General features: G+C 39.8%; 1 protein-coding gene across 8 annotated transcripts in view; it reads left to right on the forward strand.

Annotated features, from left to right (window-relative positions):
- Positions 1–24690, forward strand: part of Cast (calpastatin) — a 114870-nt gene that overhangs the window by 79292 nt on the left and 10888 nt on the right. For 6 of the 8 annotated variants that reach the window (XM_029485007.2, XM_029485011.2, XM_029485009.2 and 3 more), the window contains 8 exons: positions 693–782; positions 1636–1731; positions 3542–3643; positions 4151–4234; positions 7762–7812; positions 7986–8057; positions 21500–21598; positions 23863–23967. In XM_029485007.2, the coding sequence (XP_029340867.1) occupies positions 693–782; positions 1636–1731; positions 3542–3643; positions 4151–4234; positions 7762–7812; positions 7986–8057; positions 21500–21598; positions 23863–23967 (699 nt within the window). The remainder of the gene's footprint in view (positions 1–692; positions 783–1635; positions 1732–3541; positions 3644–4150; positions 4235–7761; positions 7813–7985; positions 8058–21499; positions 21599–23862; positions 23968–24690) is intronic. The other 2 variants (XM_029485008.2, XM_021180601.3) reach the window with 1 other exon arrangement.

Below are 24690 nucleotides of genomic sequence, written 5' to 3' on the forward strand. Positions count from 1 at the left end.
TCATCTGAAGGCAGCTAGTGGAAGACTGACTTCCAGGTTGTAGAGAGAGGGTCTTAAGCCCACACCCACAGTGACTCCAACGGGGCCACATTTTCTAATAGTCTCACTCCCTGGGCCCAGCATATATAAACCATCAGAGTTATTTTAATAGAATTCCCACATGGATTGGCTCTGCTGGAAGAAATGGGGTTATCACAATTTCCTGACAGAAACAATTTCCTCTTCTTTCTGTCCCTTCCAAGTATGAGTTGTGGTTTCTCTGCTTTATTCTGAAAGGAAATCATTAAGAATTAGGAAATGAATAATCACTTTTAAAATTGCAATTCTTTATCAGTGGAGCAGGAAATTTTGAGTAAAAGTCTATAATGATCTTTTTACTCTATGGTTTTAAACAATTCAAACTTTATTGTAAAGTACTTGTCTATAAAATGATTACAAAGTGAGATTATAGAGTTGATTTATCATGTAAGTAAAAAAAACAAATCTTTGGCTGTCCCACAGTGCTAAGGTCCAGTATTCTATACTTCTGTGACAATTTTTCCTCACATCCATAAATGAAGAATATAGCTTTTGATTTGGGATAATATGATGTAACTAAGCCATGTTAAGCAAGTTTAAAAAACAAAAAACAAAAAACCTCTGTCCTGTGCTTTTACGCAGCAGTGTCTTCTAACCCTACATTTCTTTTTCAGTGCCTGAGTGAGTCGGAGCTGATTGGGGAGCTTTCAGCAGATTTTGACCGATCTACATATCAAGACAAACCATCTACGCCAGCTGAAAAGGTAGAAGTATGCTTTTGATAATATGTCTTGTGGGGTATTAATGTTCATTTTAATCTGGGAGAGTTAAATAAAATTGTCACACTTCTCAGCCCAGAAATCTTTACTCTTCTTCCTACCTTCACGTCCACCAGAATCACTCTTTCTGAAGGGTGTTTCTAGTCACAACAATGCCCTGCTCCCTGTGAAAGGATTCCATACATGCCACTGCTAATATACTCTGGCCCTGGCTTCCTTTCCACAAGCTCATCCCTATTTTACCCAACAGAAAGGCTCTGGCAAAAGTGGCCTCCCTTACCCATCCCACCCTTTACTAAAAGGAATCCTCATGGCAGGGTTCTTAGTGTTGGTGTGTGTGTGTGTGTGTGTCCATGTTAAAGCAATGGTTTAAAAGGTTCTGAGATCCATTGTTGCTTCTTCAACCCCAAGATCTATCAGGTTAAAAAGGGCAGCCCTGAAGGATGACAAGAGCACGACTTGTTAGTGCTTTTTCTCCTGAGGGATTGGCTAGGAAAACTTTGCACAACTGTCTGGACTAAAATCATTTGAAAATGACTGGACCCTGCCCCTAGAGTTCCTCAGTGAATTGGGGTGAGATTCTGAGAATATGTTTTCTCACAACATCTCCAGAGACCACTCGGATATTCAGTATCATTTCATACGTTAGTATACATATTTCAGATTTTCAAGATGCTTTCAGATAGCCCTGGAGGTACTATCTGTATTAACAGCGTTGTTCTTTCACACATGTGAAACCAGTCTCCAAGTTCCAATTACAGTCACTGAAAGGGCTTTAATATGTCTTGGCATGAATATTGCTCAATAAGCATTCAAAAGTACTTGCTTCTTTTCTCAGAAATCTAATGACACATCCCAAACTCCTCCGGGGGAGACTGTGCCTCGGGCCTCCATGTGCAGTATACAGTCAGCACCGCCCAAACCAGCATCCTTGGTGAGTGATGATGCCCTTAGAATAGAAAGGGTCTTGGTCAAGCTCTGTTCTTTCTCCTCCAATTTGCTAATGTTTATCAGACATATTATTATCCCAAGAAAATGAAGCAAAACTAATGCAGATTTGCTGTTCATTGTTCTTTGGACTTCAGTGCTGTGCTGGAAACCTCATCTGCACTTAACTTTTAATTCAGGTGCTGCCTACTTTGCTTTGCTTTTATCTTTGAAACCCTTTGTAGTTCCACAACTGTCTCCAATAGCCCATCAATCACCCCTTTGTCCTACAATTTGACAGAAAGTCCAGTGCCACATGCCTTCCTGGCTCTCATGATAGAATGCTTTACACTCAAATCATACCTATGGCCCTGCCTTTTTCCACATTGGAGGAAAGATGGCTGCATCCCTCTGTCTGGCCTTTGTTGTTTCTTATCTTTTTCTTTCCTTCTGATTTTTTAATGAAGTGTGGTATTTAACTAGTTAAGTCCTTATGTGCTTTTGATCTTTGTGGGTTTTGTCCCTGACTCGGGGACCACTGTTCCACACTTACAAAATCGGTTAGCTTTCTTCTTTTCCAGATCTTCCATAGTATCTCCTTGTTGTTCATGATGCTAAGGATAGATCTGATCTGAAGATTCATTACTACTTCCCAGGCATGCTTCCACTGACTTCTGTCTGCTGGTCTTCTCGTTTGACATTTATGAGGATACCATAAAGGCTTTACGCTGACCTTGAGGAGTGTGCCTGTTATGCAGACCCTGGCCTGTCATGAGAACAAGAAGTGTTGCCTGACTCTTGGATGCCTTTTAGCTATCTACAGATAAGGCCAGACCTCAAGTTATGACACACTCTCAGCAGTCCTATATGGACACCAGGCATGGGACGTGGGTGAAGGAGCCTTCTCTTGAATAATTTATAACTGCTTCCATGCTGAGGCCAGGATCACACTGAGAAATGAGAATAGTATTTCCCAGGGAAACCAGGCAGGCAGAAAGATAAAGTACTTGATGTACTTGGGCTATGTTGATTCAGATGCTTTAGAGAACCAGCACCTACGTAATTTAAGAAATTAATAAACACATTAATGTAGGGTGCTTATGCAAGCTAAGTGTGCTGTCTTGTTTTCTCTCTATGAAAACCATGCTGGTGAGGAAACAGTCAGCTATGTTTTAAAAGTCACTGTCAAACAGTTATGAGCCTCAGTTTGGAAAGCCAGAACAAAGTCCTGTCTTTTGGCCCCTGTGTTGTTTCTTCATTTCCCCTAAAGTCTCTCCCTTGTGCTTCCTGTTCTTTCTTTTAATGTCAGTGGAGCCAAATCTGGCTGATAGCAAGGGAGCACATTTCATTCTGAATGACAAGACTTGGGTAGGTGATTCTCATTGTGTAATGAGGAAAATCAGTCCCAAGCAGGCTGACACTGAGCCAGCTGCTAGCCATTGTTAACAAGTGGAAGCTCCAGACAGCAAACATGTGCCTCCTTCCCTAAGCCCGGCCAGGCCTCAAGGCAAAGACATCCTGCCTTCATTCCCTTCTGTCAGCTTCAGTTACCTTCTCTACCTTCATTATTCATGAATCAAAATTCCAGCTAGATCTTGTAAGGTTTTCAATCTTGGTATAAAAATTAAACACGCACAGTGTTTATTATAATAAATTAAATTGCTTTAATTTTTAATTCTTAACATTTCAAAACCTTCATTCTAATCAAATTGATGGCTCAAGCTATTAAACATAAGAGAGACTTGAAATAAGTTTGTGCCTTTCTAAATTGATAAGGGTGAGTAACTGCTTTGGCTAGACTACCTGTGTTCTTGCAGAAGGGCTTGGTACCAGAAGATGCTGTTGAAACCTTGGCTGGTAGCCTGGGGACAAGGGAAGCAGATCCAGAATATGAAAAATCTGTGGAGGATAAAGTCAAGGTAATGGCAGCTCAAATACTTTTACAAAATGACTTATTAATCATCTACTTCGGCCCTCCATTGAATTAGTGCTTTGTTTTTTAAAATATATATCTATAAAGCACTATCAGCTTTCTTTCTTTAATACTGCACAGAACAAGCTAACCCCTAGGAAGTTCCAATATTCATCTACCATAGTGGAGAGGTTACATGCCTGTGTCCAAGTTCCATGAATCACATTTTCGTCTACCTGTATCCATCCTTTTCTGAGAGATTACAGGAAATGTAGAATGTACCTAATACACCTCCCAACCTGCCCTTAGGCCAGCAAGATGAAAGCTGGTATCTGAGCCAGCTAATGTTTAACACTGTTAGTAAACAATGTTTAAGTTTAAGCTGTAGAGAAACTCATACCAGTGACCATATGTTTGTTTGAAGTTAACAATAGGTTACCTTAAATGTAGTCTCTGAGAAATACACTGTAGAGAAGGAGACAACAACCCTGAGAATGATGCCACTTTTATTTAGGAGAAAGCTAAAGAAGAAGAGCATGAAAAACTTGGTGAAAAAGAAGAAACAGTGCCTCCTGATTATCGACTAGAAGAAGTCAAGGTAAACAGGCTGAATATTTTCTATTTTGTTTTCTAACTGAATTTTATATACATTAAAAAAATACTGAGAGGCAGGGCGGTGGTGGTGCAGTGGTAGTGGCGCACGCCTTTAATCCCAGTACTTGGGAGGCAGAGGCAGGCGGATTTCTGAGTTCGAGGCACACCTGGTCTACAGAGTGAGTTCCAGGACAGCCAAGACTACACAGAGAAACCCTGTCTCGAAAAACCAAAAACCAAACCAAATAAATAAATATAAAGAAAAAAAATTACTGAGAACAGACCTGGATTATAAAGATCCCATTTCGTTAAGTTCAGACTTTAAGTTGTATTAGCACTTATACCATGTTACAATACCAGATAGGGGATAAAACATATTCTTTTACCTTTTTTAAAAATTTCATATATGTATGTGTCTGCTGAATTTATATTATTCTCCTCCTTCTCCCTCTACCTTCTCTCATGTCTTCACAGCTTCCATTTTCCCTTTTAAATACATACTCTTTTTAATTGCCTCTCTTTTTCTCTTTTTCTCTCACACACAAACCTACTCACACACACACACACACACATACACAAGAAAGACCCCGAGAGGAGCCCCTCCCTCAGGCCTCAGGATAATAACGGACTCCCAAGAACTCACGAGAGACCAAGCTTGATGCAAACCACATGAGGCTTTATTCAGGGAAAGCCAGAGCTCTGGGGATGACTCATATCCCACGCAGGGGTAGAAGAGTGGACCTCGAGGGGAAAGGGGTCCCAGTTTTTATAGGCCCTCAGGGAGGATAAGAGAAGGGAGGAGTAGGGGATTTCCAGATCTAAACAATGTCTATTCTCAAGAAATGTGTATGGGAGGGGTCCAAGGAAAGAGTCTGGTGCAGGTGCAGCAACTCCAGATTGGCCCGGCTGTGGTTGCTGGGGAGATTTTCTGACTCTTCCCCAGCAACCAATATCACAAACACCTGGCAATGGGCTTCATCAGTGAGCACATACATGGGTTCAAGGAACTGTCAAAACATTGGCAGACACACGGGTTCAAGGAGTGGCCAGAGCATTGTGCACCTCTATTTTTCTAAATCAGTGAAGCTACTTCTGCTAACAATGAAATCTATTTTGCCAATTTCAGGGCTTCTGTGACCTTTTATATTTTGTCAGAATCTTTCACACACACTCACACACACACACACATACATATACACAGAACTAAAGGTACAGGCTAATGAGTCCATTTAGTGTTGCTTTTCTGTATGTGTGTTTTTAGGGCTTACTACTTGGTATTGGATGACTAGTTATGAAGCTCATTGTTGAGAAGATTGTCTCTCCTTCCCTGAGCATTCATGATCTAGGGGTCGAACCCCATGAGATTTCCCTCTTCCACATTAGAATGTCAACTGATACTGTCATTGTTCTAGTCTTGTTTAAACAATCAGATTGTTGGGATTTCATGGGTACAGCTTCCCTGTCATACAGAGAAGATGCAATCCTGCAGCACACATCCTAGTCTTCTGGTTCTTACACTCATTAACCTGTTGTTCTGTGATATTCCTTAAGCCTTAGGTGTAAGGGTTGTATTAGATATCAGTTGGGGATAGACACCCCCATAGTCAGTTGTTCTCTGCACTGTGGTCAGTTGTAGGTTTTTGTAAAGTCTTCATCTGCTGTAAGAAGCCTTTCTGATGAGTAATGAGAGCTACACTTAACTGGGGGATTAGTAGTGAGACCATGACCAAGCCCGCTCAGTCAGTCAACAGGGTCTCCAGCGCGGGAGTGAGGATTAAAAAGAAAAAAGACAGTTAGACAACGTTGTAGAGTGATCCCAGTCAATTCTGAGACTGAAGGCAAATTTTTATTTTCCAACCCACTTTTTAATACCATTTTAATTACATGCAAGTATTTTGGGCAAGCAATACAATGAGGAACTAGTAACAAAGCAGCAGTATGATAAGGAACTACTAACACGTCAGTTGTTAAAAAGGGCTTTCTTTGAGAAAAATCAACAAAATAGATAAACACTTAGCCAAACCAACTAGAGGGCACAGAGACAATATCCTAAATAATAAAATCAAAAATGAAAGGAGACATAACAACACGAGGAAAACCAAAAGAATCATCAGATCCTACTACAAAAGTCTATACTCAACAAAACTGGAAAACCTGGATGAAATGGACAATTTTCTAGACAGATATCAGTTACCAAAGTTAAATCGGGATCAGATAAATGATCTAAATGGTCCCATATCCAATAAAGAAATAGAAGCATCCATTAATAGTCTCCCAACCAAAAAAAAGCCCAGGACCACACGGGTTTAGTGCATAGTTTTATCAGACTTTCAAAGAAGACCTAAGACCAATACTCCTCAAACTATTCTACAAAATAGAAATAGAATGTACTCTACCTAAGTTGTTCTATGAAGCCACAATTAGTGTGATACCTAAACCACACAAAGAAAAAGAACTTCAGACCAATTTCCCTTATAAATAGCGATGCAAAAATACTCAATAGAATTATCATAGCTGGGCAGTGGTGGTACACGCCTTTAATCCCAGCACTTGGGAGACAGAGGCAGGCAGATTTCTGAGTTCCAGGCCAGCCTGGTCTACAGAGTTAGTTCCAAGACAGCCAGGGCTATACAGAGAAACCCTTTCTCAAAAAACCAAAAAATAAATAAATAAAATAAATAAATATCTGGCAGACTGAATTCAAGAACACATCAACTCAAAATGATCATACAAAAAAAAGCAAAGTATTTTGACCATTTCACAGGAGAAATCTTTGTATGTACCTGTATAGTCATATAAATAAACACATATATGTATATCTTGTACTTATAAATAAATAGAATTGATCATTGATTTATAGATCTTCTTTTACTAAAGATGCTCAAATGCTTCATTTGTTTTTGTTCTATTACTCAAAAGTGGCACTTGCAATCCTTTGAAGATTAACATAATCTGAGTCCTACATTTGAGAGTGTCTCACTCACAAGGCAAGGTCCCTGAGGTTCTGACTTTAGCTGATTTTTTTTGTTTGGTTGGTTGGTTTGGTTTTGGTTTTTCGAGACAGGGTTTCTCTGTAGAGCCCTGGCTATCCTGGAACTCACTTTGTAGACCAGGCTGGCCTCGAACTCAGAAATCCGCCTGCTTCTGCCTCCCAAGTGCTGGGATTAAAGGCCGGCTTTTCAGCTGATTTTTAATATGGTCCCAGTGTTCCCTTATAACTGAGAGGTTTGTTGGCTCACCCCTGCAATATGCTACTTTAATGGCTCACATGTTTTTCTTTTCTGATCATCTCTGGTCTTCTGGGTCACACGTCACATCAAATGTGCTGGTGGACTCCTTGGCTAAGGAAAGCTTATGCATGTAAACTGAATGAATATGAACTGGATTACAGTAGATATAGTGTCTGCTAAAATAATTTTCTTAAATTGAATAATCTACATTAAAATATACAGTAGGTTTAGCCTGTTGATTCCTTGTAATATGTATAGGTTTCATATAAAATAATTGATGTCATGTTTTCACTCTGAATAGGATAAGGATGGAAAACCACTCCTGCCCAAAGAATCCCAGGAACAACTTGCAGTAAGCAATCTGCTTTCTCTAAGACTGTCTTTCTTCTGTGAACTCTGATTGATAATTTGGGAAGGGTATAGCTTTCCCTTCTAGTGAGCTTATCAGAATGTGATACGGTGGATACTGAAGAAGCTTGCCAGTATTATGATTATGTTTGTTGATATATTTTCGGCTTCTTGCAGCCCTTAAGCGATGACTTCCTTCTTGATGCGTTGTCTCAGGACTTCTCCAGTCCGGCAAACATATCGTCTCTTGTAAGTATACATTTCCTCGTTAACACTCTTTTTCTCTTCCTTCCTTTCTTGCTCTCTCTCTCTCTCTCTTTCTCTTTCTTTCTTTTTGTTTTCATATGTTTGTTTTGCTGTTGTTTTGGTTGGGTTTTGGGTTTTAAAGGCAGGGCTTCTTAGCACCTCTGGCTGTCCTGAACATGCTCTGTAGACTAGACTGGCCTAGAACTCAGAGATCTACCTGCCTCTGTCCACTGAGTACTGGGAAGAAAGGCATGCACCACCACTGCCTAATGTTCTCCTGGATAACTTTTGACTTGGGATATGAGGGGGAAAGGGTTATAAATATTAATGGTGCTCAACGCACCATTAAAAATTTCTTATACCTGAAATATTCTTCTAGAACATTGGTTGTTTCAAACAGACTAACTGAACCAACAACCAGGTCTTATTAAGTGGACTTATGAAAACAGAATTTCAATTTGAATTTATATAAAATCACTTTTCATACCACCGCATTTTTACCATTTGTCACTTTCCAGATTGTCTCCTAAGAAAAGTTAGCTTCATGTGGAATAATAATCACTCAAACAGAATTCTATTACCAGGTGGTTTGAACAATGTTTAATAATGTTGAACATGTTCTCTTCTCTAGGATCTACATGGCTTACACAAACACGTAAATCTGTTAAAGTTCCCAAAATTATACAGCTGAAGCTATCTATTTACAGTGAACCTAGTTTATCATAAAGTTTATATATGTTTGGCAGTCAGTTAGAAAGTGAATATGTTTCTATATGCACAATGGCATATGTATTGATTGGGATAGTGAGAAGAAAGACGGGGCTCTTGTGATTTCCTGAAGTTTTTCTGCTTTAAAGCCAATCGTTGGTTCTTACAATGTCTTAAATCTTAAAATGTACTGATGGATATAATAGAGAAAAGAGATTGCAGTAAACTCAAACCATGTCAAGAAAGGTCACTTTATTTGATTGGTATAAAAGTACTGACAGGCATCATAATAAGTATTGAAGTCATTATTTGCCAAAATCATAAATATTAATTGGTAAGGAAACTGTTAATATAACATAATAATATATCCAACTAGAAACAATTAAATAATTATGTCCATATAAAAGATTTATTTAAAGCCCAAATGTGGTGAAACACTTCTCTAATCCCAGCCAAAGGCAGGTAGATCTTTGTGAGTTCAAGGCCAGCCTGGTCTATATAGTGAGATCCTGTCTTCAAAATCAAAATAGGGATGTAGAGTTAGCAGCTCTTTGGTTAAGATCTCTGTTGCTCTTACAGAGAATCCAGAACATACAATTGTAACTCTAGGCCCAGGGGGTCTGATTACACTTGTTACATTTATGGACACCAGGCACACACATGGAATACATATGTACATGTAGATAAGAGAGCACTCATATACATAAATATTAAAAAGGTGTGTATTTGAAATTTAACATACATTCATGCTTGAAAGAATGGCAATTCCATAATTGTATATGTTCAGTTTCTCTTTTTTATTTTATTTTTTTTTTGTCTTTTTTTTATTTTTTTTATTTTATTTTTTTTTAATTTTTTAATATTTTTATTACATATTTTCCTCAATTACATTTCCAATACTATCCCAAAAGTCCCCCATAGCGCCCCCCACTTCCCTACCCACCCATTCCCATTCTTTTGGCCCTGGCATTACCCTATATTGGGGCATATAAAGTTTGCAAGTCCAATGGGCCTCTCTTTCCATTGATGGCCGACTAGGCCATCTTTCGATACATATGCAGCTAGAGACAAGAGCTCCAGGGTTCTGGTTAGTACATCATGTTGTTCCAACAATAGGGTTGCAGATCCCTTTAGCTCCTTGGGTACTTTCTCTAGCTTCTCCATTGGGAGCCCTGTGATACATCCAATAGCTGACTGTGAACATCCACTCCTGTGTTTGCTAGGCCCCGGCATCGTCTCACAAGAGACAGCTATATTTGGGTCCTTTCAGCAAAATCTTGCTAGTGTATGCAATGGTGACAGCGTTTAGAAGCTGATTATGGGACGGATCCCTGGATACAGCAGTCTCTAAATGGTCCATCCTTTCATCACAGCTATGAACTTTGTCTCTGTAACTCCTTCCCTGGGTGTTTTGTTCCCAATTCTAAGAAGGTGCACAGTGTCCACACTTTGGTCTTCATTCTTCTTGAGTTTCATGCGTTTATCAAATTGTATCTTATATCTTGGGTATCCTAAGTTTTGGGCTAATATCCACTTATCAATGAATACATATTGTGTGAGTTCTTTTGTGATTGTGTTACTTCACTCAAGATGATGCCCTCCAGGTCCATCCATTTGGCTAGGAATTTCATAAATTCATTCTTTTTAATAGCTGAGTAGTACTCCATTGTGTAAATGTACCATAATTTCTGTATCCATTCCTCTGTTGAGGGACATCTGGGTTCTTTCCAGCTTCTGGCTATTATAAATAGGGCTACTATGAACATAGTGGAGCATGTGTCCTTTTTACCGGTTGGGACATCTTCTGGATATATGCCCAGGAGAGGTATTGCTGGATCCTCCGGTAGTTCTATGTCCAATTTTCTGAGGAACCGCCAGACTGATTTCCAGAGTGGTTGTACAAGCTTGCAATCCCACCAACAATGGAGGAGTGTTCCTCTTTCTCCACATCCTCGCCAGCATCTGCTGTCACCTGAATTTTTGATCTTAGCCATTCTGACTGGTGTGAGGTGGAATCTCAGGGTTGTTTTGATTTGCATTTCCCTGATGATTAAGGATGTTGAACATTTTTTCAGGTGCTTCTCTGCCATTCGGTATTCCTCAGGTGAGAATTCTTTGTTCAGTTCTGAGCCCCATTTTTTAATGGGGTTATTTGACTTTCTGGAGTCCACCTTCTTGAGTTCTTTATATATATTGGATATTAGTCCCTTATCTGATTTTGGATAGGTGAAGATCCTTTCCCAATCTGTTGGTGGTTTTTTTGTCTTATTGATGGTGTCTTTAGCCTTGCAGAAGCTTTGTAGTTTCATGAGGTCCCACTTGTCAATTCTCGATCTTACAGCACAAGCCATTACTGTTCTATTCAGGAATTTTTCCCCTGTGCCCATATCTTCAAGGCTTTTCCCCACTTTCTCCTCTATAAGTTTCAGTGTCTCTGGTTTTATGTGAAGTTCCTTGATCCACTTAGACTTGACCTTAGTACAAGGAGATAGGAATGGATCGATTCGCATTCTTCTACATGTTAACAACCAGTTGTGCCAGCACCATTTGTTGAAAATGCTGTCTTTCTTCCACTGGATGTTTTTAGCTCCCTTGTCGAAGATCAAGTGACCATAGGTGTGTGGGTTCATTTCTGGGTCTTCAATTCTATTCCATTGGTCTATTTGTCTGTCACTATACCAGTACCATGCAGTTTTTATCACAATTGCTCTGTAGTAGAGCTTTAGGTCCGGCATGGTGATTCCACCAGAGGTTCTTTTATCCTTGAGAAGAGTTTTTGCTATTCTAGGTTTTTTGTTATTCCAGATGAATTTGCAGATTGCACTTTCTAATTCGTTGAAGAATTGATTTGGAATTTTGATGGGGATTGCACTGAATCTGTAGATTGCTTTTGGCAAGATAGCCATTTTTACAATGTTGATCCTGCCAATCCATGAGCATGGGAGATCTTTCCATCTTCTGAGATCTTCTATAATTTCTTTCTTCAGAGACTTGAAGTTTTTATTATATAGATCTTTCACTTCCTTAGTTAGAGTCACGCCAAGATATTTTATATTATTTGTGACTATTGAGAAGGGTGTTGTTTCCCTAATTTCTTTCTCAGCCTGTTTATTCTTTGTGTAGAGAAAGGCCATTGATTTGTTTGAGTTAATTTTATATCCAGCTACTTCACCGAAGCTGTTTATCAGGCTTAGGAGTTCTCTGGTGGAATTTTTAGGGTCACTTATATATACTATCATATCATCTGCAAAAAGTGATATTTTGACTTCATCTTTTCCAATTTGTATCCCTTTGATCTCCTTTTGTTGTCGAATTGCTCTGGCTAGGACTTCAAGTACAATGTTGAATAGGTATGGAGAAAGTGGACAGCCTTGTCTAGTCCCTGATTTTAGAGGGATTGCTTCAAGCTTCTCACCATTTACTTTGATGTTGGCTACTGGTTTGCTGTAGATTGCTTTTATCATGTTTAGGTATGGGCCTTGAATTCCTGATCTTTCCAAGACTTTTATCATGAATGGGTGTTGGATCTTGTCAAATGCTTTTTCCGCATCTAAGGAGATGACCATGTGGTTTTTGTCTTTGAGTTTGTTTATATACTGGATTACGTTGATGGATTTCCGTATATTGAACCATCCTTGCATCCCTGGGATGAAACCTACTTGGTCAGGATGGATGATTGTTTTGATGTGTTCTTGGATTCGGTTAGCAAGAACTTTATTGAGGATTTTTGCATCAATATTCATAAGGGATATTGGTCTGAAGTTTTCTATCTTTGTTGGGTCTTTTTGTGGTTTAGGTATCAGAGTAATTGTGGCTTCATAGAATGAGTTGGGTAGAGTACCTTCTGTTTCTATTTTGTGGAATAGTTTGTGAAGAACTGGGATTAGATCTTCTTTGAAGGTCTGATAGAACTCTGCACTAAACCCATCTGGTCCTGGGCTTTTTTTAGTTGGGAGACTATTAATGACTGCTTCTATTTCTTTGGGGGATATAGGGCTGTTTAGATCATTAACCTGATCTTGATTCAACTTTGGTACCTGGTATCTGTCTAGGAACTTCTCCATTTCATCCAGGTTCTCCAGTTTTGTTGAGTATAGCCTTTGGTAGAAGGATCTGATGGTGTTTTGGATGTCTTCAGGATCTGTTGTTATGTCTCCTTTTTCATTTCTGATTTTCTTAATTAGGATGCTTTCCCTGTGCCCTCTAGTGAGTCTGGCTAAGGGTTTATCTATCTTGTTGATTTTCTCAAAGAACCAGCTCCTTGATTGGTTGATTCTTTGAATAGTTTTTCTTGTTTCCACTTGGTTGATTTCACCCCTGAGTTTGATTATTTCCTGCTGTCTACTCCTCTTGGGTGAATTTGCTTCCTTTTGTTCTAGTGCTTTTAGGTGTGTTGTCAAGCTGCTAATGTGTGCTCTCTCTAGTTTCCTTTTGGAGGCACTCAGAGCTATGAGTTTTCCTCTTAGAAATGCTTTCATTGCGTCCCATAAGTTTGGGTATGTTGTGGCTTCATTTTCATTGAACTCTAAAAAGTCCTTAATTTCTTTCTTTATTCCTTCCTTGACCAAGGTATCATTGAGAAGAGTGTTGTTCAGTTTCCACGTGAAGGTTGGCTTTCTATTATTTATTTTGTTATTGAAGATCAGCCTTAGGCCATGGTGATCTGATAGGATGCATGGGACAATTTCAATATTTTTATATCTGTTGAGGCCTGCTTTGTGACCAATTATGTGGTCAATTTTGGAGAAGGTACCATGAGGTGCTGAGAAGAAGGTATATCCTTTTGTTTTAGGATAGAATGTTCTGTAGATATCTGCCAGATCCATTTGATTCATAATTTCTCTTAGTTTCACTGTGTCCCTGTTTAGTTTCTGTTTCCATGATCTGTCCATTGGTGAAAGTGGTGTGTTGAAGTCTCCCACTATTATTGTATGAGGTGCAATGTGTGCTTTGAGCTTTACTAAAGTTTCTTTAATGAATGTGGCTGCCTTTGTATTTGGAGCATAGATATTCAGGATTGATAGTTCCTCTTGGAGGATTTTACCTTTGATGAGTATGAAGTGTCCCTCCCTGTCTTTTTTAATGACTTTGGGTTGGAAGTCAATCTTATCAGATATTAGAATGGCTACTCCAGCTTGTTTCTTCATGCCATTTGCTTGGAAAATTGTTTTCCAGCCTTTCATTCTGAGGTAGTGTCTATCCTTTTCTCTGAGATGAGTTTCCTGTAAGCAGCAAAATGTTGGGTCTTGTTTGTGTAGCCAGTTTGTTAGTCTATGTCTTTTTATCGGGGAGTTGAGTCCATTGATATTAAGAGATATTAAGGAAAAGTAATTGTTGTTTCCTGTTATTTTTGTTGTTAAAGTTGGCATTTTGTTCTTGTGGCTGTCTTCTTTTAGGTTTGTTGAGGGATTACCTTCTTGTTGTTTCTAGGGCGTGGTTCCTGTCCTTGTATTGGTTTTTTTCTGTTATTATCCTTTGAAGGGCTGGATTCGTGGAGAGATAATGTGTGAATTTGGTTTTGTCGTGGAATACTTTGGTTTCTCCATCTATGTTAATTGAGAGTTTGGCTGGGTATAGTAGCCTGGGCTGGAATTTGTGTTCTTTTAGTGTCTGTATAACATCTGTCCAGGATCTTCTGGCTTTCATAGTCTCTGGTGAAAAATCTGGTGTAATTCTGATAGGCTTGCCTTTATATGTTACTTGGCCTTTTTCTCTTACTGCTTTTAGTATTCTATCTTTATTTAGAGCATTTGTTGCTCTGATTATTATGTGTCGGGAGGTATTTCTTTTCTGGTCCAGTCTATTTGGAGTTCTGTAGGCTTCTTGTATGTTCATGGGCATCTCTTTCTTTAGATTTGGGAAGTTTTCTTCTATAATTTTGTTGAAGATGTTTGCTGGTCCTTTGAGTTGAAAATCTTCATTCTCATCCACTCCTATTATCCGTAGGTTTGGTCTTCTCATTGCGTCCTGTATTTCTTGGATGTTTTGAGTTAGGATCTTTTTGCATTTTACATTTTCCTTGATTGTTGTGCCGATGTTCTCTATGGAATCTTCTGCACCTGAGATTCTCTCTTCCATCTCTTGTATTCTGTTGCTGATGCTCGTATCTATGGTTCCAGATTTCTTTCCTAGGGTTTCTATCTCCAGTGTTGCCTCATTTTGGGTTTTCTTTATTGTGTCTACTTCCCTTTTTAGGTCTAGTATGGTTTTGTTCATTTCCATCATCTGTTTGGATGTGTTTTCCTGTTTTTCTGTAAGGACTTCTACCTGTTTGATTATGTTATCGTGTTTTTCTTTAAGGATTTGTAACTCTTTAGCAGTGTTCTCCTGCAATTCTTTAAGGGATTTTTGTGCTTTCTCTTTATTGTCTTCTGCCTGTTTAGCAGTGTTCTTCTGCATTTCTTTAAGTGTGTTATTAAAGTCCTTCTTGAAGTTCTCCATCATCATCAGGAGATATGCTTTTAAATCCGTGTCTAGCTTTTCCGGTGTGTTGGGGTGCCCTGGACTGGGCGAAGTGGGGGTGCTGGGTTCTGATGATGGTGAGTGGTCTTGGTTTCTGTTAGTAAGATTATTACGTTTACCTTTCGCCATCTGGTAATCTCTGGGGTTAGTTGTTATCGTTGTCACTGTTTAAAGATTGGAGCAGAAGCTGTGTTCCACTCACCAGCAGTCTCTAAATCCTGCGGCGGGGGTCGTGGGTAGCTGAAGGTACCCCGGTGCTGGTCCAGCCGGAAGAGGCCTGTGGTCCTACACAGGCCGTTTTTCTGCTTCCCCAACTAATGCAGTCTCTGGTCCCGCGTGCAATTGGATTGGAGCAGAAGCTGTGTTCCACTCTCCAGAAGTCTTAAGATCCAGCAGTCCCAAAATCCTGCGGCGGGGGTCGTGGGTAGCTGGCGGGTGTCAGGCAACCCTGTGCTCCCGCTACCCCGGCGCTGATCCAGCTGGATGAGGCCTGTGGTCCTACTCAGGCCGGTTTCTGCTTCCCTAACTAATGCAGTCTCAGGTCCCGCGCAATTGGATTGGAGCAGAAGCTGTGCTCCACTCACCAGAAGTCTTAAGATCCTGTGGCGGGTGTTGTGGGTAGCTGGCGAGTGTCACTTTCTCTTTTTTATTATCTTATTTATTTACATTTCAATTGTTGCCCCCCCTTCACAATGTCTCCCCCAAAATCCTCCCAGCCCCTTTGCCTCTAAGAGATACTCACCTACCGGTCCATTCTCTGCTCACCCTTCCAGCAGCTTCCTTCTCTGGGGCAACAAACCTCCACAGAACCAAGCCCCTCCTCTCCCCTATGGTTGATACCAGATAAGGCAGTCCTCTGCTACAATGTAGCTGGAGCCATGGACCCACTCATTTATACTCTTTTGTTTGGTGGTTTAGTCCCTGGGAGCTCCTTGGTTAGTTGATATCGTTGTTTTTATGGGGTTGCAGTCCTGTTCAGCTCCTTCAGTCCTTCCACTAACTCTACCACCAGAGTTCCTGGGCTCAGTCCAATGGTTTGCTGTGAGTATCTGCATCAGTCTTAGTCAGGTGCTTGCAGAACCTCTCAGAGGATAGCCATACCAGGCCCCTGTCTGCAAGCAGTTCTTGGCATCAGCAATAGTGTAGGGGTTTGGTGTCTGCAGGTGGAATGGATCCCAAGGTGGGGCAGTCTCTGGATGGCCTTTCCCTCAGTCTCCACTCCATATTTTGTCCTTGCACTTCCTTTAGAAAACCTTTTATTGGAGGTGATTTCTTCAGTTCCTATCTCCTCATTGTTGGGAGGTAATGTCATCCCCATTGGATCCTGGGAGCCTCTTGTACCCGTGGCATCTGGGACTTTCTAGTGGTTATCTCCACCTACCTCCCTACTGCTACTTATTTCTATTCATTCTTCTGGCCCTCTGGACTTGTCTCTTGTCTCTTCCCACACCTGGTCTTACACTCCCCCTTTATTTCACTCTCCCTGCCTTCTCCCATCACGTCCCTCCCTCCCTCTGCCTCTCGTGAGTATTTTGTTCCACCTTCTAAGTGGGAACTTTGACCTTCTTTCTTGTTAAGGGTCATATGACCTGTGAGTTGTATCATGGGTATTCTGAGCTTTTGGCTATTATCCATTTATCACTGAGTAAATAACATGTATGTCCTTTGGGGTCTGGGTTACCCTCAGTATAATATTTTCTACTTCTATCTATTTGCCTGCAAGATTTATGAAGTTGTTTTTAATAACTAAGTAGTATTCCATTGTGCAAATGCACCACATTTTCTGTATCCATTCTTCCCTCGAGTGACCTCTGGGTTGTTCCCAGTTTCTAGCTATTATAAATGAGGCTGCTATGAACATAGTAGAGCATGTGTCCTTGTTCTATGTTGGAGCATCTTTTGGATATATGCACAGTAGTGGTATAGCTCAGTCTTCAGGTAGTACTATGTCCAATTTTCTGAGGAACCACCAGATTGATTTCCAGAGTGGTTGAACCAGCTTGCAATCCTACCAGCAATGGAGGAGTGTTCCTCTTTGTCCACATTCTTACCAGCTTCTGCTGTTGCCTGAGTTTTTGATCTTAGCCATTCTGATGGGTGTAAGGTGAAATCTCAGGTAAAATCTTCTTTTGACTTGAATTTCCCTGATGGCTAAAGATGTTGAAAATTTCTTTAGGTTCTTCTCTCCATTTGAGATTCCTCAGTTGAGAATTCTTTGTTTAGCTCTGCATCCCATTTTTTAATTAGGTTATTTAGTTTTCTGGCATCTAACTTCTTGAGTTCTTTGTATATTTTGAATATTAACCCTCTATTGGATGTAGGGTTGGTAAAGATCTTTTCCCAATCTGTGGGTTGCTGTTTTGTCCTATTGGCAGTGTCCTTTGCCTGACAAAAGCTTTTCGATTTAATGAAGTCCCATTTGTAGATTGTTGATCTTAGAGCTGAAGCCATCGGTGTTCTCTTCAGGAGAATTTCCCCTGTGCTGATGTGTTCGAGGCTCTTTCCCACTTTCTCTCTTATTTGATTCAGCATGTCTGTTTTTATGTGGAGATCCTTGATCCACTTGGACTTGAACTTTGTACAAAAGATAAAAATGAGTCAATTTGCATTCTTTTACATGCAGACTGCTAGTTAGAACAGCACCATTTGTTGAAAATGCTTTCTTTTTCCCACTGTATGCTTTCAGATTTTTTGTCAAAGATCAAGTGACCATAGATATCTGGGTTTATTTCTGGGTCTTCAATTCTGTTCCATTGATCTACCTATCTGTCTCTGTACCAAAATCATGCAGATTTTATCACTATTGCTCTTCTCTTAGGGTTTTACTGCTGTGAACAGACACCATGTCCAAAGCAACTCTTATAAGGACAACATTTAATTGGGACTGGCTTACAGAGTCAGAGGTTCAGTCCCTAATCATCAAGGTGGGAACACAGCAGCATCCAGGCAGACATGGGTTCAGTAGGAGCTGAGAGTTTTACATCTTAATTTGAAGGCTGCTGGTAGAATACTGATTTCTAGGCAGCTAGGATGAGGGTCTTAAAGCCCACACCTATAGTGGCATACCTACTTCAACAAGGTTACACCTACTCCAACAGGGCCACACCGTCTTTTTATGGACAAGCATATACAAACCATGATATTCTACTCCTTAGCTCCTATAGGCTTGTTTAGACATGAATCTGTGGGGGACCAATCCTAAACAAAGCATAATACAAAATACATTTAGAACAACTTCTAAAGTCCCCATCATGGGTGAATTTGCTTCCTTTTGTTCTAGAGCTTTTAGGTATGCTGTCAAGCTGCTAGCATATGCTCTCTCTAGTTTCTTTTTGGAGGCACTCAGAGCTATGAGTTTTCTCTTAGGAATGCTTTCATTATGTCCCATAAATTTGGGTATGTTGTGGCTTCATTTTCATTAAACTCTAAAAAGTCTTTAATTTCTTTCTTTATTTCTTCCTTGACCAAAGTGTCATTGAGTAGAGTGTTGTTCAGCTTCCACATCAACCTTGGCTTTCTATTATTTATGTTGTTATTGAAGATCAGCCTTAGTCCGTGGTGATCTGATAGAATGCATGGTATAATTTTAATATGTTTGTATCTGTTGAGGCCTGTTTTGTGACCAATTATATGGTCAGTTTTGGAGAAGGTGCCATGAGGTGCTGAGAAAAAGGTACATCTTTTGTTTTAGGATAAAATGTTTTGTAGATATCTGTTAAATCCATTTCTTTCATAACTTCTGTTAGTTCACTGTGTCTTTGTTTAGTTTCTGTTCCCAGGATCTGTCCATTGATGAGAGTGGGGTGTTAAAGTTTCCCACTATTATTGTGTGTGGTGCAATGTGTGCTTTGAGCTTTACTAAAGTGTCTTTAATGAATGTGGATGCCCTTTTATTTGAAGCATAGATATTCAGAATTGAGAGTTCATCTTGGTAGGTTTTACCTTTGATGAGTATGAAGTGCCCCTCTTTGTCATTTTTGATAACTTTGGGTTTGAAGTCAATTTTATTCGATATTAGAATGGCTACTCCAGCTTGTTTCTTTGGACCATTTGCTTGGAAAATTGTTTTCCAGCCTTTTACTCTGAGGTAGTGTCTGTCTTTGTCCCTGAGGTGGGTTTCCTATATGCAGCAAAATGTTGGGTCCTATTTATGTAGCCAGTCTTTTTATTGGGAAATTGAGTCCATTGATATTAAGAGATATTAAGGGAAAGTAATTGTTGCTTCCTTTTATTTTTGTTGTAGAGTTGGGGTTCTGTTCTTGCAGCCATCTTCTTTTAGGTTTGTTGAAGGATTACGTTCTTGCTTTTTCTAGGGCATAATTTCCCTCCTTGTGTTGGAGTTTTCCCTTTATTATCCTTTGAAGGGCATTATTCATGGAAAGATATTGTGTGAATTTGGTTTTGTCATGGAATATTTTGATTTCTCCCTCTATGCTAATTGAGAGTTTTGCTGGGTATAGTAGCCTAGGCTGGCATTTGTGTTTTCTTAGGGTCTGTATACCATCTGTCCAGGATCTTCTGGCTTTCATAGTCTCTGGTGAGAAGTCTGGTGTAATTCTGATAGGTCTGCCTTTATATGTTACTTGACCTTTTTCCCTTACTGCTTTTAATATTCTATCTTTATTTAGTACGTTTGTTGTTCTGATTATTATATGTCAGGAGGAATTTCTTTTCTGGTCCAGTCTATTTAGAGTTCTGTGGGCTTCTTGTATGTTCATGGGCATCTCTTCCTTTAGGTTTGGGAAGTTTTCTACTATAATTTTGTTGAAGATATTTGCTAGCCCTTTAAGTTGAAAATCTTCATTCTCATGTACTCCTATTATCTGTACGTTTGGTCTTCTCCTTGTGTCCTGGATTTCCTGGATGTTTTGAGTTAGGATCTTTTTGCATTTTACATTTTAGTTGATTGTCGTGTCCATGTTTTCTATGGAATTTTCTGCACTTGAGATTCTCTCTTCCATCCCCTGTATCCTGTTGCTGATGCTCACATTTTTGGTTCCTGATTTCTGTCCTAGGATTTCTTTCTCCAGAATTGTCTCCCTTGTGATTTCTTTATTGTTTTTACTTCCATTTATAGACCCTGGGTGGTTTTGTTCAATTCTTTCTCCTGTTTGGTAGTGTTTTCTTGTAACTTTTTAAGGGATTTTTGGGTTTCCTCTTTAAGGGCTTCTAGCTGTTTACCTGTGTTTTCCTGTATTTCTTTAAGGGAGTTATTTATTTCCTTCTTAAAGTCTCCAACATCATCAAGTGACTTTTAATCCATATCTTTCTTTTCTGGTGTGATGGTGTATCCAGGACTTGCTATGGTGGGAGAGTTTGGTTCTGATGATGCCAAATAACCTTGGTTTCTGTTGCTTCTGATCTTATGCTTATCTCTTACCATCTGATTATCTCAAGTGCTTGCTGCCCTCAATATATCTAATTCGAACCTGTCCTTCCTATAATCCTGGTTGATTCAGTACTCCTCAGAGTCCAGCTTCCTCTGTGATCCTGTGATTCAGGGCTACTGTGAACCTGAGATTCTGGGTGTGTCAGAGTTCTTGGCAGTCAAGCTTCCTCTGAGACCCTGAGATCCTGGTGTGATCAAGCTCCTGTTATCCTGGGATCCTGTAATCCTAAGATCCTGGGCTTGTTACAGTGCCTGGAAGTGATGTCTTCTCGGGGGACTGTGGTGTGTTGAAACCAAAGTATACCAGCACCAATCAGAAGGAACCCATGCAGCTGGTCAGGCAGGGCTCTTGTGTCCTTGCTCCTGCTGTCACAGGCCTGTCACAATTGCTTTGGAACAGATGTTGTGTTCCACTCACCAGTGATCCTAAGATCGTGTGGAGAGTCCTCTGGGGACCATGGGACCACCCACCGAGTTTGCGCTCAAGGTGTTCTGGAGCTGGCAGCTAATCTTCTTGTACAGGGACAAATTCAGTTCCTAGTACCCACAGAAGGTAGCTCACAACTTTCTGTAACTCCAATCCCCAGTGCATCCAATGCCGCTTTCTGACATTCATGGGCAACTGCACTCATAAGCATAATCCCATAATTAATAATAAAAATAGATCTAGAAATAGAAATGGAGAAATTGTAAAAATACAGTGAGAAAAAAATGAAGACTGAGAAATGGAGATAGAAAAACAGTGTTTTGAAGATGCTATGAGGCATGTACTTGAATAAAAGGAAAAAGCAGCCATAAAGCAGTTTTAAGGGATGTATTTTAAATGTTAATATTGTAATTATAACCTTACATGCAACTTGTTAATAGTATTCTTTTTTAATAAAAGGAATTTGAAGATGCCAAACTTTCTGCTGCCATTTCTGAAGTAGTTTCTCAGACACCTGCTCCAAGCACCCATGCAGCAGCCCCACTGCCTGGCACTGAGGTAAGCAACATACTTTCCTTGGGAAATATTCTTACAAGAGAGAAAATAAGGCAGCTGTCTACCACAAATGAAAACAGGGAAAATTATTGTCTGTAGTGCCAAACCATCCATTACCCATTGAACATCAAAAGATAAAGAGGCTATGCTTAACCCGGTCTTGTCCTCTCTGATGAGGGAAGTGCTTCATTTGCTATCAGAAGTTCCCTTAGTGAAGTCAGCTTCCCTTCCCTTCCTTTTGATGTGATATCAAAGCTTCCTTAATGCAGTGGTCTTGAATTCTGGTGAGTTTTTACCCTGTTGAGTCAGCTCAAGATCATCTGAAAATATCCAAAGGCAGAGATGACAAAGCCCAGACTAGCCACAGGTAGCTTCACAAAGCTGTGTTCCTGAGCTCTAATGGAAATTGATTGCTTAAAACAAGCAAAATGCTCCCTCCCTCCCTTCTCCCTTCCTCCCCCTCTTTCTCTTTGTCTGTCTGTCTGTCTGTCTGTCTGTCCCTCTCGCGCTCTCTCTTCTTCCCTATCCCTTCTCTGTCTCCGTGTGTGACTATCTCTTTCTCTGACTCATGTTGGGGTGTGTGTGTGTGTGTGTGTTTATCTATGGGACAAAAAGATGGAGCAGAAAGAATCAGAGAATCAGCAGTAACTCAGGCCAAGTCCAGAGGTTCCCTGAGGCTGTTCCTTACTGTGAGCCACTAGCCTCTGTCTTCCAGGATATTTTACAATGATTCCTTTCCCGTTGCTTTTCCCATTAGAGAATTATGTGTGTGTGCGAGTGTGCATGTGCATGTGCATGTATAATGTCAGTATAACTAAGAGAAAAACTATTTTTAATGAATTAAATATGAGCATCAGAATCAACTAAACTATCATAATTTATGCAAACTTTCTTTGCTGGGTATAACAGCATGTCAATAAAAATGGCATTTGTGTACATCCTGAGAAATATTTTTAAAAAGCTGTAAGATTACATTACCCTTGCAGCAAAGCCTGTTTCAAAAGGACCTAGAAAAACATAAGTATGGCTGAGAAATGCAGAGGAAAAATCACCATGCTTTCAGTGTCAGAACCTGGCTTCCATTCACTCTTTAGCAATGTGTTTTAAGCACCTAGCTTCGTTTCTATCCACTTTTTAAAAAACATACTGTTACTCAGAGGGTTCCTGTGGACAGCAAATAAACCTGGATAATGTATGAAAACACCTGTTCCGAATAACTACAAACCAGTCCACGATGCAGCCCAGCAGGGTAACTTGTACAATATAGATGATAAACATATTTTTAATGGAATCTTTATGGATACAAACTAAACTCATATTAGTATGGACAGCCAACATTCTGATCCTATTATGTTAAGAAAAGTTTGAAAAAGTTTCATAGAACTTTACTATAATAACAAGATCAATAACGATGCATTGTTTACTTATTATTACTGAGTGTCAACATATAGTTCTCTCAGCAGCATGCCTTATAGATATTAGCACTCACTTTTCCCAGCTTAGAAAACTCAGACTGGGAGGCTAATTCCCTTAGCTGAATTATACTGGAAACAAATGTAAAATAAAATGTTGTTCTGGTTAACTTGAACTGTCGCCATAGTTTATTGATCACTTTCTTTCCCTAGAATACCTTCTATTAATTACTTCACTTTAGCTTTAGTGGGCTTCCTGGAGGTAAAATAGAGATTCCCAACTAGTTCAGAACTTCTCTGAAGTCTTTTTGTGAACCCTCATAATTTGTCAGAGACAACCTCTTCACTCAATGACACCAAGCATATTTCTATGGAGTTTTGTGGTCCAAAAAATGTCAGGATAATGGTACTGAGTTTTATAGCCGTTCTTGGTAATATGTGTTCTCCCATACACACACACACACACACACACACACACACACACACACACACTGCTAGCTAACCATCTGACTCCAACAGTGGATTAAAATTAAGTTTGATTTCTCAGTGGAAAGAAAGTGATGTGTTTGTTTATGGAACCTCTAGGTAAGATTTAGGCCACTTATTTGAGTGCAGCATCTGATACTTGCACTAAGACTTCCTTAACGTGATGGTATTTTCATGATGCAGCTGGGTAAGGGAGGCAGATGCTTTCACTGCTCTTTGTCTCTTTCACTGTCAGCACGTCAGTTTTCCAATACTGGCTGGCCCTGTTACCTACTCCTAGATGTCCATGATAAAAAGATGGGGTTCCTGGATGGCTTCCCGGAACAATTTGTCCTACTTGTAACTAATTCAGAACGATTTACCTTTTAGCAGAAAGACAAAGAACTTGATGATGCCTTGGATGAGCTTTCTGACAGTCTTGGACAAAGACCGCCTGATCCAGATGAGAACAAACCACTGGATGATAAAGTGAAGGTAAAAGATCTCCCCTGGCCTCCACAGAGAAGGAAAAAGACACTGGCATTATCTGGGGGTAGTGAACAGCTAGCCTCCTCCATCTCATTTTCTTGTTTTGGTTTTCGGTTTTTTTTTTTTTCAGTGTTGGTTATATTTCTCTTTTTTTCACTAATGATTGTATTTCTGGAACAGATTCCATTGCACGAAACATCCTGATTATGAAATGAAAGCAGAACTATGTTTTAAGTGTTTTCCAATTTTTTTTCTTGATCTTATTTGGGAATAAGGACATAGAACCCAAAAGACATACACTGTGTACTCATGGTGTTAGAGACCTAGCACCAGGTTTCCTTCCCCTGCACCTCTTTTGCAAGCATAACTGAATCTAAATTCAAACTGTGTATGTGAACTTTGACTCTGCAGTGGTCTCTCTAGAAGGACAAAATGAACTAGCTGACCCATACACAAAGTGTGTATAAACATGTATATTTAAGACAATATTTAACAAGCCATTTCAATTGACTTGATCATATTTTAGAATCAAGAAGTAACTGAAGTTGGGAAGATGGCTCAGTGGGTAAAGTACTTACCACACAAGCCTCACAACATGAGTGCAAATCCTTGGTCATTAGTGTTATTATACGTAATTCAAGCCTGTACAGAGATGAGAGACACAAACAGGAGAGCTGTAAGAAGCTTGTGCACCAGCTAGCCAGGCATGTGCATTGGAACAAACAACAG

The sequence above is a fragment of the Mus caroli genome, unplaced genomic scaffold (assembly GCF_978045245.1).
Source record: "Mus caroli unplaced genomic scaffold, Mus_caroli_1 scaffold_15, whole genome shotgun sequence".
Taxonomy (NCBI): Eukaryota; Metazoa; Chordata; class Mammalia; order Rodentia; family Muridae; genus Mus; species Mus caroli.